Source organism: Olea europaea, chromosome 11 (assembly GCF_002742605.1).
Source record: "Olea europaea var. sylvestris chromosome 11, O_europaea_v1, whole genome shotgun sequence".
Classification (NCBI taxonomy): domain Eukaryota; kingdom Viridiplantae; phylum Streptophyta; class Magnoliopsida; order Lamiales; family Oleaceae; genus Olea; species Olea europaea.
This window is the reverse complement of record NC_036247.1, coordinates 3,311,306-3,329,888: the sequence shown is the minus strand read 5'-3', so window position 1 is coordinate 3,329,888 and position 18,583 is coordinate 3,311,306. Positions and strand designations below refer to the sequence as shown.

The 18,583-nt window shown below is 36.8% G+C and overlaps 3 protein-coding genes across 3 annotated transcripts; 2 read left to right on the top strand and 1 right to left on the bottom strand.

The window, feature by feature from the left end:
* Nucleotides 1-2,111: 2,111 nt before the first annotated feature.
* On the bottom strand, nt 2,112-7,139 carry LOC111403003 (probable mitochondrial import inner membrane translocase subunit TIM21). The gene is made up of 7 exons (XM_023031342.1): nt 6,987-7,139; nt 6,819-6,898; nt 6,567-6,724; nt 4,986-5,164; nt 4,842-4,890; nt 2,698-2,817; nt 2,112-2,497 (listed from the first exon to the last, which is right to left on the bottom strand). Exons 1-7 carry the CDS (start codon nt 7,022-7,024, stop codon nt 2,339-2,341), a joined length of 783 nt encoding a protein of 260 aa, XP_022887110.1. The 5' UTR covers nt 7,025-7,139; the 3' UTR covers nt 2,112-2,338.
* A 3,742-nt stretch (nt 7,140-10,881) lies between these two features.
* On the top strand, nt 10,882-15,320 carry LOC111403002 (probable LRR receptor-like serine/threonine-protein kinase IRK). Its single transcript, XM_023031341.1, has 2 exons — nt 10,882-12,987; nt 13,511-15,320. Exons 1-2 carry the CDS (start codon nt 11,519-11,521, stop codon nt 14,955-14,957), a joined length of 2,916 nt encoding a protein of 971 aa, XP_022887109.1. The 5' UTR covers nt 10,882-11,518; the 3' UTR covers nt 14,958-15,320.
* On the top strand, nt 14,975-17,590 carry LOC111404331 (probable LRR receptor-like serine/threonine-protein kinase IRK). Its single transcript, XM_023033153.1, has 4 exons — nt 14,975-15,025; nt 15,108-15,227; nt 15,322-15,463; nt 15,927-17,590. The coding sequence occupies exons 1-4, from the start codon at nt 14,975-14,977 to the stop codon at nt 17,261-17,263; spliced, it is 1,650 nt and encodes a 549-aa protein (XP_022888921.1). The 3' UTR covers nt 17,264-17,590.
* The last annotated feature ends 993 nt before the right edge of the window (nt 17,591-18,583 follow it).

Sequence of the window (18,583 nt, the reverse complement as noted above, 5' to 3'; positions counted from 1 at the left end):
GATCTTCAGGAATTCAACAAGGTAAGTTTTGTTTTCGGACAAGTCAGATTCATTTATTCAACTTCCCAACATAGCCAATAATCTTCGGAAACCTTAAATATTTTCTAGTTTTGATACCATATTAAAGAAATGAATTCATTTTTTCTTTTTGCTTTTTTATTTTGGGGTCTAATTTTTTATTGACTGTCATGTTCTGATCAGGTTTTATAGATATGGTGAAGCACGATCACGACCACGACCACCACCATGTAGATGGTGGCCCACATAATGATCCACTCTTGGCATGCTGCTGCTGCCCTTGTATGTCAGTCTCGTCCGCCTTCCGATTGATGGGGAGATGCTTGTTTGTTGCTTGTTATCCTGTGTTGCAATGCTTTAGATGGGATGATCATAGACATCATCACCACCACCACAAGCATTTTTACTGATTTTATTTCTTGTTTATATCTACCTTTATTCAATTGGAATTTCTCAGCTTAGTTCGAAGTTTTAGGAAGAAACCAAGAAATTCGATCTTAGTGGAAGAAAATGAAAGGAATCCTTTTCATTATTCGTTTTATTTACTTTGTACAATCATTTGGTCCCACGAAGTATACTTTTATTCTCCGGCATCTTCTTCGTATTATGCTAGCATCATTATCGACAAGACTAGATAGAGCAACTCCAACGAATGAGATACACACAATTTGCGAATACATATTTTCCTAAGCTTTTCAAGTTATATTTTGATTTTCACTTTGTACCATTTTTTGACCTCTCAAGCAAGTGGTAGTAATATATAATTGACAAGACAAAAGTCTTAAATTCAAGAGTCACCATTGATAATAAAATTGTGCTCGAATGATGAGACGAAAGTTCTCTTCTGTGCTCGAAAGGGATTGGTCACTCATCTTAATAGCTTGTAAATAGAATTAAGCGACTAAAAGGCTTAAAGTGTAACAAGACAGTAAAATAAAAGACTCAAGTGTTACGAACATCTTCATTTTTTTAATATAATTTTGATTATTCTATAATTATTAATAATAATTCCTTTTATTTAATTAGTTTATTTAACTTTAAAAAATAAGAAAATGAAAAATATATATATTTTAAAAAATAAACCCCACATGTTTGATATTGATTAAATCTAGATTTTAATCTAAATCAAAATTAATAATTCATTTCAATCACATGCTTGATGAGTCCCACGACTTCTCAATTACACTTCATCAACTTCTATCAAAATTTACTAAAAAATTGATTTAAATATCTATCAAATTGGGGAATAATGCCTAGACTCACATTTGTCGTGCCTTTTGCCTCCTAGGCTTTTCTTCATACCTCACGCCTAGGCCAGCCTAGCCTAGGCCCCATCTTTTTTGCCCTTTCAGGACAACGAATAAAATAGTGTGATAACGCTTATGGCTGACGTTAAAGGAGCAAGAGTTACGGTTTCACTTTGTCCTGTTAATGCAGATCTCCCAAATAAAAATCTAATCTTTTTTCATATTTTTTAGTTTTGGAAAAAAATCACAACACTACAAGAAAATGAAAACATTTAAGCAGACACAATCCCTCCCACCTAGTTTTCACCTATCTCACTTTCGTTGTTTCTCAATATACTTGTGTTAAAAGATTTTAGTAGTGACAACTAAAAAATTGTAGCAAGGTTCATTGGGAATTTGACACGTCGAAATTGTAGTGATGTGTCGAGATTTGATTGGGGCAAAGAAAATGGGACGGCCAACTTAGAATTCAGGACTCAATCCTACCACGACTCTACTAGGCACCCAGTTATTCTCGCCACTGTCTAGTTGCCTAATTCACAGCAATTTTGTGCAGTGAATAGCGGCAGTGTCAAACTAAGCCCGTTGTAACCCAACTAGGAAAAAAGCAGCATAGGATCGGCATTGTCCAACGCCAGTTGGTCCACCTTTAACGGTGGTCCGTCAGGTTTGGCATTGAAGCCCTGCAAGCCCATGCTCATGGTTACTTCATATAATTATATCCTATTCTTTTAAAGATCAATCAATATGCACCATCATTTTTAAGAACAGAATTATATTTGAAGTTTCATAACATTACATTACGTGAGGAGGAAAAGAGACGGCAAAATACTGCCACATAAACTATCTCCAAACACAATGTTAAGAATAGATAATCTCATTATTCCCGCAGCAAACTGTACAACATGCCCTTATGGTTACAGTTTACAATTCATCAAAACATTGATTAAACAATTCATACTAACCTGGCATTGAGATGAAGCAGAAAATAAACGAGGACCTAAAGGCTAGAGCATTCATTTCCTCGTGAGCATAGAGCAGACAGGAGCAACTCCATTGTATACGTATAAATTTCAAGCAGGGACATAAGATTCGAGCAGAAATTGCGCTGGGGATGGGGATTTGATCTCAACAATCAGATAGATAAACTTCCACTGTTTATCGACCTTATCCTTGAACATTTCAGCACCAACTTTGCCAGCTCCATGTGGCCCACGAATGTAGAAATTTACCTAAAAATCTAATTCATTTAAGTGTCTTTGTACATAATACTTGGAAACCAAACCTTTACACGCCAGTTACTACTGGGGTGGGGGTGGGGCTTTGTAGAAATATTCGTTACTTCAGCAAGCATTGGAAATCGTGTGAAACCAGATGGTTATGAGATTAACGATAAAATGAGCATAATTCCGCGGTATTAATCCTAAGTTACCTCAACATGCTCATTGCCATCCTCATCAGTCCATGTTCGATTAGGAATTCGCTGACGAGCAGCACGATTCCTGCTTTCTTGGCCATAGCCAGTAATAGGGGACCCAATTCTCACCCTAACCTGGTGCAATGAAAGTTTTTAAACTATCACAATCAAGAAATGCAATCACAATACCCACAAACATCAAAACTATCTTCAATTTTTAGATATTCTTCATCTAATGGCAAAAGAGACTGCATTTTATGCCAGCAGAAATGAAATTTACAAAAAATGTCATGGGAAGCACACAGGTCCCGTGACATTAAAACCTGAAATTCTACCGTCTTCATGGTAAACATGGGCTGGATGCCGAAGAATCAACAGTTAGCTAACATTCATCAGCATGATTTACTGTATTAACTTCATCTCAATGACTAGCATTTAGCATATATATGTGTATTCGCCCAAACACACATTCACATTGTTTAGTACATATATCCCTCTCATAGGTGTCATAATTGATCTATTGATATTGTAATGGAGGTGAAAACTTAAATAGATACAAGTGGTCAAACAGCAAAAAATATTTTACCCCTGTTTGGTGGAGATTAAGCCCCTGTTTGTTACTCATTTTTTCCCCATTAAAATGAAAAATACGATTGTTATCCATCACAACAAGCCACCAAATTTGAATTTCTATCTCTTGTGTAGGACCCATAACGACTATATTTTTCATTTCTATTTTTACAAAAATGAAAAACAAGATTTGAAACTTCTTTTTGGGAGGTTTGTTTTCCAAAGAGCCGTTTTCTTTCATTTCGGAATGTGGGACACTTGTGTCTTTCTTGGATATGCTCAGTCCGGGTGACAGAAGTTTTCAAGCAGGGATCCACAAACTTTTGCGGTTCCTTCTGCTCCTAGAAAACGCCCGAACCCCCCAAGGTGGACCCCCACGGAGCAGCTCAGCTTGATTAGAAGGAGATGAAGGGCGAAAGGTGTCAACTGGAGAAGCTCCTCGAATCGGACTTAGCCATCTCAAGATCAACGGGATTAGAAAAGCTCATCGGAGAAGGTAATCCTGGACAAGACCAGAACAAACATCCTCGCTAATCAAGCACTTGCATCAGATCAGCAAACGCCCCCCTAAATTTAGATTTTTAGCAGATTTTGATAAAAGTTAATGAAATGCGTGGTCAAAAAGTTGTGGCCCCATGAAATACGTGGTTGAAAATTAATTGTTGACTTTGATTTTAATAAAAATTTAGATTATAATTTCTATCAAACAAACAGGGGTATTATATGAAAGAGTATCACCATAAAACAAAAATTTGGGCCATGAAGCGTTTAGCAGCAAGACGCATGGATTTCACATGCTTGTATACATATAGACCTCTATAATAGTACTCAATAACTAACTTTATATTTGGCTCAAACGGTTTTCTTTTCTTTTCTATTATTCTCCATGGAACATAGCCAAGAAAGATTGTTGTGCTTGATGCCACCATAGTTCCATGACTTTAAGTTTGAAATATTTGATCACAAACTTTAAAGTCAATTAAATCATCCCATCAAATGATTAGATATTTGACTTATCATACATTTTGTTTCATGCATTATAACGAAACATACAAATCAAATTAGCATCGTTCCAAGTCAAATCCGATACCCTACAGACACAAGTGCTTCATGCATAGGTACACTTTGTTTTACTTAAATTAACAACCACAACATTTTCAAGCAAAACCATTTTAGAGTTCGATTTATAAATACCCCTTTCAATAGCACAGTGCCCCTAATTGTCATGTTGGGAAGTTACAAAATGACCCCACTGAAAGAAAACCTAGCTAGTTACTACAGAATCCAACCATCTTTCTTAGTTTTTCAAAGTAAAAAGTAGTTAATTTTCACCCTAAAACAGCCACTCTCTCACTTAGAAGGTTTATGCCAGAGGTAGGGACCAATGACCATTAACTTTCTTTTGTCTCGAGCCTCAGATGTCTATGAAGTTAATGACGCTGGAAGTCACTGTTGTTATCAAGATATCACCTTCCGTTTTCATGCCCAAATACAACATGATAGATCAATGTTCAATATAAGGCCAGTGATCACAAATTAAAGATCCCCAAGAAATCATAAAGAGAAGATTAAATAATATTTGATGAAACCTGACTGTCATTTTGAATTCTCTCCAGAGCTTTCCCAAATATTTTGTATCTGCAGAAGAGCGGTAAAATGGAATATTTTAGAGGCCTCATCAATAAGAGTTTAATCATGTATGACATGATTAGCTCTTAGAAGTAAATCCTTACTCTTTCGGTTCAAATATAAGTTCCTTGAAAACACCATATCCTGCAGCAGCAGCAATTCCAAGCCCAGCAAGGATGACAATACTGTAAGAAGCTCCCTCTGTAAAAGTAACTGGCTTCTCAGGAATATTGTATGTTGGAGCATCAAATGGATCCTCCACTTTAGATACGTCTCTTCGAGCCTGTGAAGATAGAATAAAGCATTTAAATCTTTGCTCACCAACATAAGTCAAGTTCAGATTATAATCATAACATAAATAATGTTTTTGGCAACACAGGGAACTTCGTTTAAATACAAAAGGTAGCGTTCATGAAATATTCATCTCTGACTCACTCCTAGGTTGAAGTCGTACCATTTGGCAGACAATTAAAATGAACAAGAGGACATTATCCACGAGGTGCAACTGGTAAATGCTAAGTGTTGTAAGGCACATGATCAGTCATAGTCGTACAGGACAGCATATAAATCCTGTCTAGGTCACTAGTGCAGCGTGATCATGCTCAGTGACAATTGCTACTGGAGTTGGGTTGCTTTGATGAATTGCATGAAGCAAAGCAAGCTCAGATTGCACATGGTTGTGTTGTGTGAGGTGCATGCATTGAGCATTTATTTTGCAGAAGTGATGCCAGGCAATTAGCACTAGGTGTGATTATACAGTAGCAATTATCTTAAGGATCTATAAAGGGCCAACTGGCAATTCATGTGCCTCAAATAGCTTGGCAACTACCATGAATGTCCTTAAACAATTACATCAAATTACATTAAAGATTACCTAAGAAGGGACTAAAAATTTCCCAGTCACCTATGATGGGGCTTTGCATATCATTTCATGTTGACTAAACTGGAGCTCTTAAGCCAAAACAAAGAGGCCCAGGTTACTCCTATTGCCACCAAATTTTAGGAAAATAGCACAAGATATCGAACTAAGAGTTCCTTTCCAGTCAACATGAGACATTGCTCCTAATCTGATGGCAAGATAACATTTTGCTACTCGCCTTTTTATTTTTCTATAGCATCAAAATAATCGCTGAAGTTGACAACTAAAAAAGTGCAAGGTGGTTTAGGAATCTAAACTGTGAAGCATAAATTGATGACCTTTACTGCCTATTGTAGTCAATTGTCAATTCAAGGTTGCAAAGGTGAGGATGGTGTTGCTCAGGGGAAGGATTTGAGGTGCTTAATGAAAGCCTCATGTGAGACATACCTCAAGGCATACGCCTTGGAAAATATCAAAACAATGTGATCATTAATTTTACTTATGCCAATGTAATTCTATCGTTCTACTGTGGAAAGCTGTGAATAACTGATACAGGGCCACAAAAATGTAGTTTAGCACTTTCAATCCGAAAAGAAAAATGAAAGGTAAATGAAGAAAGTCTCAAAGTTAAGCGGACACAAAGCAGTCAGTACTTATCATTGTCTCTACGTTACAAGGGTTATTAAGCTATCAACATGCAATTAGAAGTACTTAAGCAAATGTAACCCAAAATTGTTGGCAACCAAATGTACAAAAAATAAATAAATTCAATTTTCCAATGCAATTCTAAATAATACTGGAAGAGGAAAATCATTCAAAATTAAACCTCCGATGACTTCTGTGTGGATTCCGAAGCCCTAGATGCCAAGGACCTAGCATAGCTAGGACTCACAAATTTCGCTCCATGGATCTCAGAAACTTTCAATTCTGACCAACAATTTACAGTTTGTCCATTTCCCAACAGTCTAAACAAAACCGGAACACCTTGCAACGACAATCAAAATCTACAATTACTAAAATCCAATCAACATTTAAAAATCTCACAGCAACCCTGAACACGAATGATATATATACTGACCAGCTGCGTTCAATTTGTTCAAATGGTTAGCATGACTGGCATAGTTTCTGAGAGAAGCAGATTTCAGTGCCACCTGAAGCCTATGCAATGGTTTGTTATTTGATGAAAAATACACACTAAAAAATGGAAAAGGAAGTATCATAATTGAAGGGGCTTGAGGAAGAATACCTGGGCACAAGTGTAGTGATGGCTCTAATTGATTTCATCCTTCTTTGATCGTGTGCTGTGTTGCGGTTTCTTCAAGATTTCTTTGTTTTTCTAACCCTTTTGCTAAAACCCTAAAAATGGGGTTTTCCGTTTAATCCATTGACCTGGAATACGGATGCCTGCAATTTTGTACGAGATAAAGATAATAAATTAAAAGTATCAACCATTAAGTGACTGTAGTTTAGTGGTTAGAATTCCACGTTGTGGCCGTGGAGACCTGGGCTCGAATCGTGGCAGCCACAAGTTTTTCACATTTTTCTAATCCTCCAAAAATTAAAAATGAGATTAGGGGTGGACATTGTTCAATTTGAACGATTTGTGTAATATTTTCAACTCAAATCATTTTATTAGGTTTGAAAATTTTTAAAATCAAACCATTTTATTTTTCGAACCAAACCAAATCAAACAATAATTTGCGATTTGATTCAATTTTAATCCAAGATTTACCTACTGACATTATAGTAATGTATTTAATATAAATTAAATATAAATTTAAACGAGAACTAATAATGTTAAATATTAAATTATATTTATATTTACGATAAAATTCATGAATAAATTATTTCAAAATTGGTTGCTAAGAGATGCTAACAAAACAAATACATCTTTCTTCATTTTCAGCTCACGTTTGGCCCCCATTTTTTGAAATGAAAATGAGTGTAATAGTATTTTTTTTGAAAAACAAGTGGTTGAAAGAGAAGGAAAAATTTTCGATTTACGTGTAATATTATTTTATGAAAAATTTTGTGATTGAAAATAGGAGGGAGAAAAATGAATTAGAATTTAATTGGAGCCAAATGGGGGCTTATTTACCTTTTCCTGTTTGACATTCATAGTGTTGTTAAAGGTAGAGTTAAATTTTGCTATTATAATTGCTAGTGAGATGTTAAATAAAGACAAAACGAGGTATGTTTAGCTGTACATAAATTGATAGAGTTTCAACTTATTTGGAATTGGAGAATTTTATCCTCTAACTACTTTATGAAAATAGAAGGTAGTAGTACTAGTTAGGGAACTTTAACATTCTCACAAAATCAATACGCTTCGTTCTTTTCAAATTACAAACAAGTTCATCAATCATCTAAGCACACAAATAATAATTTTTCTATCCAAACTACAACTTACGAGTGTATAATAAGTTAAAAAAACAAATAAAAGAAAAAACAATGAAAAAATGACGTGAATAATAATTTGAGACTTAGCGAAAGAGAAGAAAGAAAGAAGCGATTCAAGTAGAAATTAGTAGACTAACAGGCTAAAGCGATTGGTGATTCGTTCAGCATTGGCAAACAATTGTCAAATGTTAGAAAAATGAGAGTTTATATTAGAGCTTTTAAAACTTTGGACGTGATTTACTAATGTAATTTTGTTGAATTATAATTTGGATGGTTGAAAATATATGTTCTTTTTTTCATTTCATATTATTTTGGAATGATTTTAGTTTAGTTTAGAAATTTGGTGAGAACATGTGTTGTGAACTTGTTAAATCATAAGTTAGTAGTGATGAATCTAATTTACTTTCTATAATTATTTCAATAGGCTGATTATAATTTGTATTGCTAAATTGATATATTTTTTTTTTTTGAAAGCGAAAACTGTAAAATTTTTAAGTTAATAAACTTAATGTTTTAATTAAAAAATTTAAAAACGGTTTGGTTCGATTCTTTTGAGGAAAAAGAAACCACGGGTCCACGTGGACCCAAATCGACGGTTTCAACTCAAAAATTTTGATTCGATTTGCGATTTCATGATTTTTTGTGCAGCCCTAAAAATAACTTTGTTAATTCATTAAGCCCTTGTTTGATTTTTATTCTTTCAAAGATTCATTTTTTCGAAACTTATTTTCAACCACACATTTTTTAATAAAATAATATTACACGTAAATTCAAAACTTTTCTTTAATTTTTAATTATGCATTTTTCATCAATTTACTATTTAAAATGCATTATTTCCTCCAAAATGAAGATAAAAAAAGGGCTAAAGTTCCACAAAGCCTGTGTTTTTATTGTGGCATTGTGCTAGACCTTATGCCGTCAAAGGCCTAATTTCCTCAAAAGCTTATTATTTTTTAATTTTTTGTTATATTATAAAAAAAAAAGTTACGTTATTTGTCCAATCTATCTTACCAGATGGGTCAAGCTAAAGGTTCAAATTTTTACTTAAACTAATGGCTATTGTCATTGACCAATGCGTCAGCCGACTATGGGGCGAGACGTTGTGACGCGGACTATCGCTACCTAATTTAGAAATTTCATCTAGTTACAATTGGAAAAATCTTGGGTAATCACGGGAATTTGAATTTTGGAGACAAAAGTTTGAGGGACCTCTGTCAATGAAATTAAAGCAGATGAAAGATGCCCCAGGACACATCCAAGTTGGCGGAACAGTCACATTGGGAGGCTCTGGAACCAAGCGTGGAGAGTTCCATTTCTGGTTGGAGCAGCCAAGTGATGTAATAACCAGAGGAAAGATTGGAGCAGTTTGGTGATGTAATAACCATGGAGGAGGCTCCCTCTGGAGAAGGAGTAAAAGTCATGTGAGAACCTGGGAACCAATAAGGGCACAACCTGCGATTTACCTCCCTGAGCAGTTGAGGGGTCGGAGGTTCAGGGACGAGGATATAGTCTGGCGTAAGCTGGGACACCTCCGATAAAAAAAAAAAAAAAAAAAAAAGGGATGAAAGATAAAAGACAGAAGTGAAGTTCTGCCTCTGTAAAACTTTATTTATTGCCCACCCACCAATCTCATTCTTCCACCAAACTTTCTTTATATCTATTCTCTTTTTCTGGTGCATTCTGTCCGAAATCTTCCCCTTTATTACTCTAATCAAATTCTCAAAAGTAATTTCATTTTATGTAGATTCTTTTTCACAATAACACTATTCGTAGCCGTTCATTATGATAACCAATCTATTTGACATACACATGATAGGTGGTTATTTGCAATTGTGAATAACATTATTCTTTTTTTCATTTTATATGTTTCATTAATTGCTAAATTTTGCATTAGGGTCGCCCAATCGACTCCAAGAAAACATGTTCAACTCAATAAAGTACCAAGACAAATTAGAGTGCTCAAGAGCCACTAGTGAATAAAATTTAGTACAGCAACACCCAAATTCTAAAATTTATGGTGTGTTTGATTACATTTATTTTCCATGGAAAATATAAATTTTCCATCCAAATTTTCACTTGGAGTGTTTGATTGCTATTTTTTTCCATGGAAAATATTTTCCTTGGGTAGAGGTGGTTTTTATTTTCCACAAAAGATGAAAAATATTTTCTTTTCTAGGTAATATTTTCCATGTCAATCAAACACACTCTTAGTGAATAAAATTTAGTACAGCAACACCCAAATTCTAAAATTTTAATGACACGACAATGCCTCTTAGTTTGCAATCGATCATAACCATTCACTAATACACAATTCTCACCTACTTTATTTTCTATATTTATGTAACCTTCATAAGTATCTCATTTCAAGGTTTGTAAGCAAGGGTAGGACACGAAAAACTCCGTCAAAGACACCATATTTTTATAAAGTTGGAATGAAATTGATCACCAATCCCCTTTTTCGAAGTTTAGCTGGCTATCTAAATTTTGTTCTTCAAATTTGTTTTTCTTTAAAAAAAAAAATTGTTTTTTTTTTGGCTGGAAGAAAAAATTAGAATCAAACGAAGGCTTAAAGGTAATTTTCAGCCAAACAGGAGGAATTGTGCTGGAAGCAATGGGCTATCCTGGGCCCATATGAGGACCTTGTAAAACTGAATTGGATGCCGCCACGTGTCAGACGTAATAAAAGCGTACCAACCACTACCATCTCTCCTTTTTCTTTTTGCCGTTAATAAAAAGTCACCCTTGCTCGGACACAAAAAGAAAAAGACAGAGCCCTCGTCGCCGGCGGTTTCACTTTTCCAGCTTACTTCCCGGTGGGATTTAACTCAGCCTGAGGCTCTTCTACGGAAGATTGTTCCAGTGAAGCTTTTCACTCTTGAGCTCACATTTTCACTCTCAAATCGAAAAATCCTTTTTACTCATTCTTGTTATTTTACTTCAAGTCTAAAGCAACGATTCTCTTTTATATCACTTACTTTGTCCCCCCACTTTTCCTTTCTTTTCTTTGTTTTTCTTGACTGTTCCGGTTGAGAAGGATTAGCTCTTGTTTTTGAGTGTTTTCTTGCTAAATGTGGCTGTTTGATTGGTTTCTTTACGGGTTTTGTCTTTTATTTTTAGGGGTTCTTCATTCTTCTATGTTGATTGTAATTTCCAGCCGTTAAGGAGTAAAAGACTGATATACGTCACTTATTTGTATGTATATGGGTCTACATTTTTTTTCCATCAATTTTTTTTATGCAGTAGCGTTTCGTTGAGATTTTGAAAGTGGTCGACGATCCGTCATTTCATTTCCCAAAACAAGAAAAATTTGTGTCTTGAGATTCATTGAACTAGACAATGCCTTAAATTTTGTATGCATTCTTCTATTCTCTCTTGAAAATGAGAAGAATTCTAGTCTGCATTCTGTTTTTCATTTGTTTATCCTCGCCAAGTTGGGTGAAATCTTTGAGCCCTTCTTTAAATGATGATGTTCTGGGCTTGGTTGTGTTCAAGTCTGACATTCGGGATCCAGAAGGGAAATTAAGTTCTTGGAATGAAGATGATGATAGCCCTTGTAATAATTGGGTTGGGGTAAAATGCAATCCTAGATCCAATAGAGTTTCTGACCTCGTCCTTGATGGCTTTGGGCTTTCAGGGAAATTAGGCAGAGGCCTCCTTCAACTGCAATTTCTTCGAAAGCTATCACTTGTAAGAAACAATCTTACAGGATCCATAAACCTCAGTTTTTCCCAGCTTTCTAATTTAAGGGTCCTGGACTTGAGTGAGAATAGCTTTTCCAGCCCAATCGAGAGTGATTTCTTTAGGCAATGTGGGTCTTTAAGATCAATTTCTTTGGCTAAAAACAAGTTTTTGGGGCAAATTCCTGAGAGTTTGGGCTCTTGCTCAACCCTTGCTTCGCTGAACTTTTCAGGCAATCAGTTTTCAGGAGTGTTGCCTTCGGCGCTTTGGTCTTTGCAGGGGCTTAGTTTGCTTGATTTGTCTGATAATTTATTGGAGGGCGAGATTCCGAAGGGCATTGATGGCTTGAGCAATTTGAGGGGCATAAGTTTGAGGAATAATCAATTTACTGGTGGTGTTCCTGATGGAATTGGGGATTGTTTATTGTTAAGGTCTGTTGATTTGAGCGAAAACTCTCTTTCTGAAGGGCTTCCAAGCACAATGCACAAGCTTGTCTTGTGTAATGACCTGGTTTTGCGTAAAAATGGATTTACCGGGGAGCTGCCTGAATGGATTGGAGAAATGAGAAGCCTTGAGACCTTGGAGCTTTCTGAAAATAACTTCAGTGGCCAAATTCCAGATGCTATAGGGAAGCTTCAGTCATTGAAGGTTCTAAATGTGTCCAAGAATGGATTCACTGGAAGCGTGCCTGAGTCCATGAGTAATTGCTTAAACCTTCTGGTTTTGGATATTAGCCATAATTCCTTGATTGGGAATCTTCCTTCTTGGATATTGAAACTAGGTTTACATCAAGTTCTGTTTTCAGATAATAGTTTAAGTGGGAGCATGGACGGATTTCTTGCTTCATCGACCGAAAATTCTCGTAGAAAGGTTGTGATTTTGGATGTGTCCCAGAATAAGTTGTCTGGTGAAATTCCACCAGCTGTTGGGGACTTTAGTGGTTTGCAGTTATTGAATATGTCAAGAAACTCACTTGCAGGCAGCATTCCTGCAAGCATCGGACAATTGAAGACTTTGGAAATCCTGGATTTGAGCAAAAATCAGTTAAGTGACAGTATCCCTTTGGAAATTGGAAGTGCTACATCACTTGAAGAATTGATACTAGAGAAAAACTTATTGAGAGGCAAAATTCCTTCCTCAATTGGGAACTGCTCTTCGCTGATTTCCTTGTAAGTTATACCCGCTAGTCTCTGACCTTGTTATTGCTTCCTTTGTGCGTTTTTACTTTTACCAATTTTATGTGACATAAATATGCAACCTGTGAAATGGTTCCAGAGGATTCTGAGAGAACAAGTGTGAAGTTTGAATTTTATGCTCGGAGCAATTTGACCTTGTAGTCGAGATTGGTTTCCAAGTTAGTTGCATCATTTGCCTCAAATTGGTTAAGGTTCTTAGTCACCCTCTTGTGAAATTTTTAATTGCTTAATGAATTTCTTAATTTAGAAGATATTCTGACTGGTTGGTTTTGATTCATGTCGATTCCTGTAAAATTAAGTGCCTTGAGTTTTTGATGGGTCAATTTTTATTTGTAATCTATTATGTAATTTGGATAACAGGTGGTTTTCCACAGAAGAAAACAACTGCATCAAAATACTCTTTCTGAACAGTTGATTAGTCTATAATTTTGGGCTACCCCTTATTTTGCACTGCCATTCCAACTGAGCTCTTTTTGGTTTTTTCTGAATTTGTCAGGTCTCTAGCACACAATGAAATAAGTGGCTCCATTCCTACATCCCTTTCAAAACTTGCCAACATTCAGATTGTCGACTTTTCTTTTAACCAGCTTACAGGAACTCTACCAAAGCAATTGGTAAATCTTGTCCACCTGCAGTCGTTTAACATTTCACACAACCAGCTAAATGGTGAATTACCTGCTGGTGGCTTTTTTAACACCATAGCTCCCTCTTCCGTCTCTGAAAATCCATCCCTTTGTGGGGCACCAGTCAACAGAAGTTGCCCTACAGTCCTTCCAAAGCCAATTGTGCTAAATCCCAACTCAACGGATGCCACTCCGGGTACAATCTCCCAAAGCTTTCATCGTGGAAAGAAAATCCTAAGCATTTCCGCCCTCATTGCAATTGGTGCAGCTGCTTCGATTTTCATTGGTGTCATTGCAATCACCGTGCTTAATCTTCGTGTACGTGCCTCCACATCTCGCTCGGCAGCAGCCCTTACCTTTTCTGGTGGCGACGACTTTAGCCAGTCACCTACCACAGATGGCAATTCTGGGAAGCTTGTCATGTTTTCAGGCGATCCTGACTTTAGCACTGGGGCACATGCTCTTCTTAACAAGGATTGTGAACTTGGGCGTGGAGGATTCGGAGCTGTCTACCAGACTATGCTTAAAGATGGACGTTCTGTTGCCATTAAGAAACTCACTGTTTCAAGTCTTGTCAAGTCCCAAGAAGATTTTGAAAGGGAAGTTAAAAACTTAGGGAAAGTCTGTCATGCTAATCTTGTGGCACTTGAAGGTTATTACTGGACTCCATCACTACAGCTTCTTATATATGAATTTGTCTCTGGTGGAGATTTGTACAAGCACCTCCATGAAAGATCTGCTGGGAAAACTCTCCATTGGAACGAAAGGTTCAATATTATTCTGGGTGCAGCTAAAGGCTTGGCTCATTTGCACCAAATGAACATAATCCACTACAACTTAAAATCAAGCAACATCTTGATTGACAGCTCTGGTGAACCTAAGATTGCGGATTATGGTTTAGCCAGGTTGTTACCGATGTTGGATCGTTATGTTTTGAGCAGCAAGATTCAGAGTGCCCTCGGTTATATGGCACCTGAATTTGCATGCAGAACTGTTAAGATAACAGAGAAATGTGATGTGTACGGTTTTGGGGTTTTGGCTCTTGAGATAGTTACTGGGAAGAGACCTGTTGAGTACATGGAGGATGATGTAGTAGTGCTTTGTGACATGGTCAGAGGAGCACTGGAAGATGGCAAGGTAGAGGATTGTGTTGATGCTAGGCTGCAAGGGAAGTTTCCGGCCGAGGAGGCAATTCCAGTGATGAAGTTAGGATTAATCTGCACATCGCAAGTGCCTTCAAACAGGCCAGTCATGGCCGAAGTGGTTAACATATTGGAGCTAATTAGATGCCCTTCGGAAGGTCAGGACGAGTCAGGATGACTTCAACTAACTCGTAGATGTCCGGAGTTGATGAATTCACATTGGCTTATCCGGCGAAGAAGAATCCGGTTTGGTTCATTTAAAATGGAGAATTCAGTTATTTCTATAATTCTTTTGCTTATGTTGTTTTCGTAAATTTTTGAACTCTAGTTCCATGTTTTAGTTCCTTCTCCAAGTCTCAATCGTTTACCGGATTCCTTTTCTCCGGGTTCTAATTTGGGACCCTGTTGGATATTATCACTTACTGTTATCCTTTCAATTTCGCTTCATGTTGGTCTAACAAGCCATTTAACTTAAGATGATTCTCTCTTTTTTTTTTCTTCTTCATTGTATGAATAATAGCGTCTGTGCGGTTGGTTGCTAGATCTATTGTGAAACATTCTTCACCATTCCATTTGGTGTTTACTGTTTACTGAAAGATGAAAAGCCCGCCTGGCAAAGGGCAAATCTTGAATTTAAGAATAGTCCAATCACAGAAGGGCTCTCCCACTTGAGCATGCACCACTGTTACAGATCATAACACATCTAGGCAGATCAAAAGTAAATTGATTTTCTGAGGGTTTTCAAGATTCTTGGCCGCCATTGCCAAGCAAATAATCTAAGTGGTGATGCATATACTTTAGAGCAGAAAGTGAAAGCAGAAACTAAAGGGAATAGAGAAAGCCACAATAAAGTAAGAAAAACAGTCAGAAGAACGGAATTGAATAATGCGGAATAAGATGATGTCTCTCTAATTATTAATTAGGCCTCCCATGTCTTTAGCTTGAAATTATATTATTCTTTAAATGCATCTTTTGAATCTTTAACTTGTTTCACTGAGATTTACCACTGAAGAGGTCAAGTTCACATGGTTTCTTCTTCTCTGTGTCCTTTTCTTGATTGTTGTATTCATATCTTTACGTCGTCTCCCTTGACAAATATTTTGCACAAATCTCATATGTTATCTCATTTATGTTTAATGTTATTCAGTGTTACGTATAAAAAATGGTGACCTGCAGTCGTTTAACATTTCACACAACCAGCTAAATGGTGAATTACCTGCTGGTGGCTTTTTTAACACCATAGCTCCCTCTTCAGTCTCTGAAAATCCATCCCTTTGTGGGGCACCAGTCAACAGAAGTTGCCCTACAGTCCTTCCAAAGCCAATTGTGCTAAATCCCAACTCAACGGATGCCACTCCGGGTACAATCTCCCAAAGCTTTCATCGTGGAAAGAAAATCCTAAGCATTTCCGCCCTCATTGCAATTGGTGCAGCTGCTTCGATTTTCATTGGTGTCATTGCAATCACCGTGCTTAATCTTCATGTACGTGCCTCCACATCTCGCTCGGCAGCAGCCCTTACCTTTTCTGGTGGCGACGACTTTAGCCAGTCACCTACCACAGATGGCAATTCTGGGAAGCTTGTCATGTTTTCAGGCGATCCTGACTTTAGTACTGGGGCACATGCTCTTCTTAACAAGGATTGTGAACTTGGGCGTGGAGGATTCGGAGCTGTCTACCAGACTATGCTTAAAGATGGACGTTCTGTTGCCATTAAGAAACTCACTGTTTCAAGTCTTGTCAAGTCCCAAGAAGATTTTGAAAGGGAAGTTAAAAACTTAGGGAAAGTCTGTCATGCTAATCTTGTGGCACTTGAAGGTTATTACTGGACTCCATCACTACAGCTTCTTATATATGAATTTGTCTCTGGTGGAGATTTGTACAAGCACCTCCATGAAGGATCCGGTGGGAAAACTCTCCATTGGAACGAGAGGTTCAATATTATTCTGGGTGCAGCTAAAGGCTTGGCTCATTTGCACCAAATGAACATAATCCACTACAACTTAAAATCAAGCAACATCTTGATTGACAGCTCTGGTGAACCTAAGATTGCGGATTATGGTTTAGCCAGGTTGTTACCGATGTTGGATCGTTATGTTTTGAGCAGCAAGATTCAGAGTGCCCTCGGTTATATGGCACCTGAATTTGCATGCAGAACTGTTAAGATAACAGAGAAATGTGATGTGTACGGTTTTGGGGTTTTGGCTCTTGAGATAGTTACTGGGAAGAGACCTGTTGAGTACATGGAGGATGATGTAGTAGTGCTTTGTGACATGGTCAGAGGAGCACTGGAAGATGGCAAGGTAGAGGATTGTGTTGATGCTAGGCTGCAAGGGAAGTTTCCGGCTGAGGAGGCAATTCCAGTGATGAAGTTAGGATTAATCTGCACATCGCAAGTGCCTTCAAACAGGCCAGTCATGGCCGAAGTGGTTAACATATTGGAGCTAATTAGATGCCCTTCGGAAGGTCAGGACGAGTCAGGATGACTTCAACTAACTCGTAGATGTCCGGAGTTGATGAATTCACATTGGCTTATCCGGCGAAGAAGAATCCGGTTTGGTTCATTTAAAATGGAGAATTCAGTTATTTCTATAATTCTTTTGCTTATGTTGTTTTCGTAAATTTTTGAACTCTAGTTCCATGTTTTAGTTCCTTCTCCAAGTCTCAATCGTTTACCGGATTCCTTTTCTCCGGGTTCTAATTTGGGACCTTGTTGGATATTATCACTTACTGTTATCCTTTCAATTTCGCTTCATGTTGGTCTAACAAGCCATTTAACTTATGATGATTCTCTCCTTTTTTTTTCTTCTTCATTGTATGAATAATAGCTTCTGTGCGGTTGGTTGCTAGATCTATTGTGAAACATTCTTCACCATTCCATTTGGTGTTTACTGTTTACTGAAAGATGAAAAGCCCGCCTGGCAAAGGGCAAATCTTGAATTTAAGAGTAGTCCAATCACAGAAGGGCTTTCCCACTTGAGCATGCACCACTGTTACAGATCATAACACATCTAGGCAAATCAAAAGTAAATTGATTTTCTGAGGGTTTTCAAGATTCTTAGCCACCACTGCCAAGCAAATAATCTAAGTGGTGATGCGTATACTTTAGAGCAGAAAGTGAAAGCAGAAACTAAGGCTCCATTTGGTATCCATTTTTTTTAAAATGTATTTTTCTCTCTTTCTTTTTTGTAACTACACATTCTTTATTAAAATAATATTACACGTAAATCAGAAATTTTTTCTTATTTTTCAATCACACATTTTATATCAATTTACTATTCAAAAATGCGTTTTTAAATAAAAATGTCTTCCAAACACAAAGAGAAAGCCACAATGAAGTAAGAAAAACAGTCAGAAGAACGGAATTGAATAATGTGGAATAAGATGACGTCTCTCTAATTATTATTAGGCCTCCCATGTCTTTAGCTTGAAATTATATTATTCTTTAAATGCATTTTTTGAATCTTTAACTTGTTTCACTGAGATTTACCTCTGATGAGGTCAAGTTCACATGGTTTCTTCTTCTCTGTGTCCTTTTCTTGATTGTTGTATTCATATCTTTACGTCGTCTCCCTTGACAGATATTTTGCACAAATCTCATATGTTATCTCATTTATGTTTAATGTTATTCAGTGTTACGTATAAAAAATGGTGTAATTCACCATTGAAGCTCAAATTCTTTGTTAATGCTTTCTTGGTATGATTGGTGTGGTGTTTATCATTTTTTTGATATTATTTTTCATCATTATCTTCATCATTAAGCCATGCGCATGGCTAAGCAAAATGAGTTGTCACTAACCTAACCC

Excerpts from the sequence above, each read along its gene's own strand:
- LOC111403003 (XM_023031342.1), bottom strand. The coding sequence starts at position 7,024 with ATGAAATCAATTAGAGCCATCACTACACTTGTGCCCAG. Across the intron at positions 6,899-6,986 it reads ATCACTACACTTGTGCCCAG|GCTTCAGGTGGCACTGAAAT; the intron begins GTATTCTTCCTC and ends ACCATTGCATAG. Across the intron at positions 4,891-4,985 it reads CTTATATTTGAACCGAAAGA|ATACAAAATATTTGGGAAAG; the intron begins GTAAGGATTTAC and ends GCTCTTCTGCAG.
- LOC111403002 (XM_023031341.1), top strand. The coding sequence starts at position 11,519 with ATGAGAAGAATTCTAGTCTGCATTCTGTTTTTCATTTGTTTATCCTCG. Across the intron at positions 12,988-13,510 it reads TGCTCTTCGCTGATTTCCTT|GTCTCTAGCACACAATGAAA; the intron begins GTAAGTTATACC and ends TGAATTTGTCAG.
- LOC111404331 (XM_023033153.1), top strand. The coding sequence starts at position 14,975 with ATGTCCGGAGTTGATGAATTCACATTGGCTTATCCGGCGAAGAAGAAT. Across the intron at positions 15,026-15,107 it reads ATCCGGCGAAGAAGAATCCG|TTCCATGTTTTAGTTCCTTC; the intron begins GTTTGGTTCATT and ends TTTGAACTCTAG. Across the intron at positions 15,228-15,321 it reads TCCTTTCAATTTCGCTTCAT|ATCTATTGTGAAACATTCTT; the intron begins GTTGGTCTAACA and ends GTTGGTTGCTAG.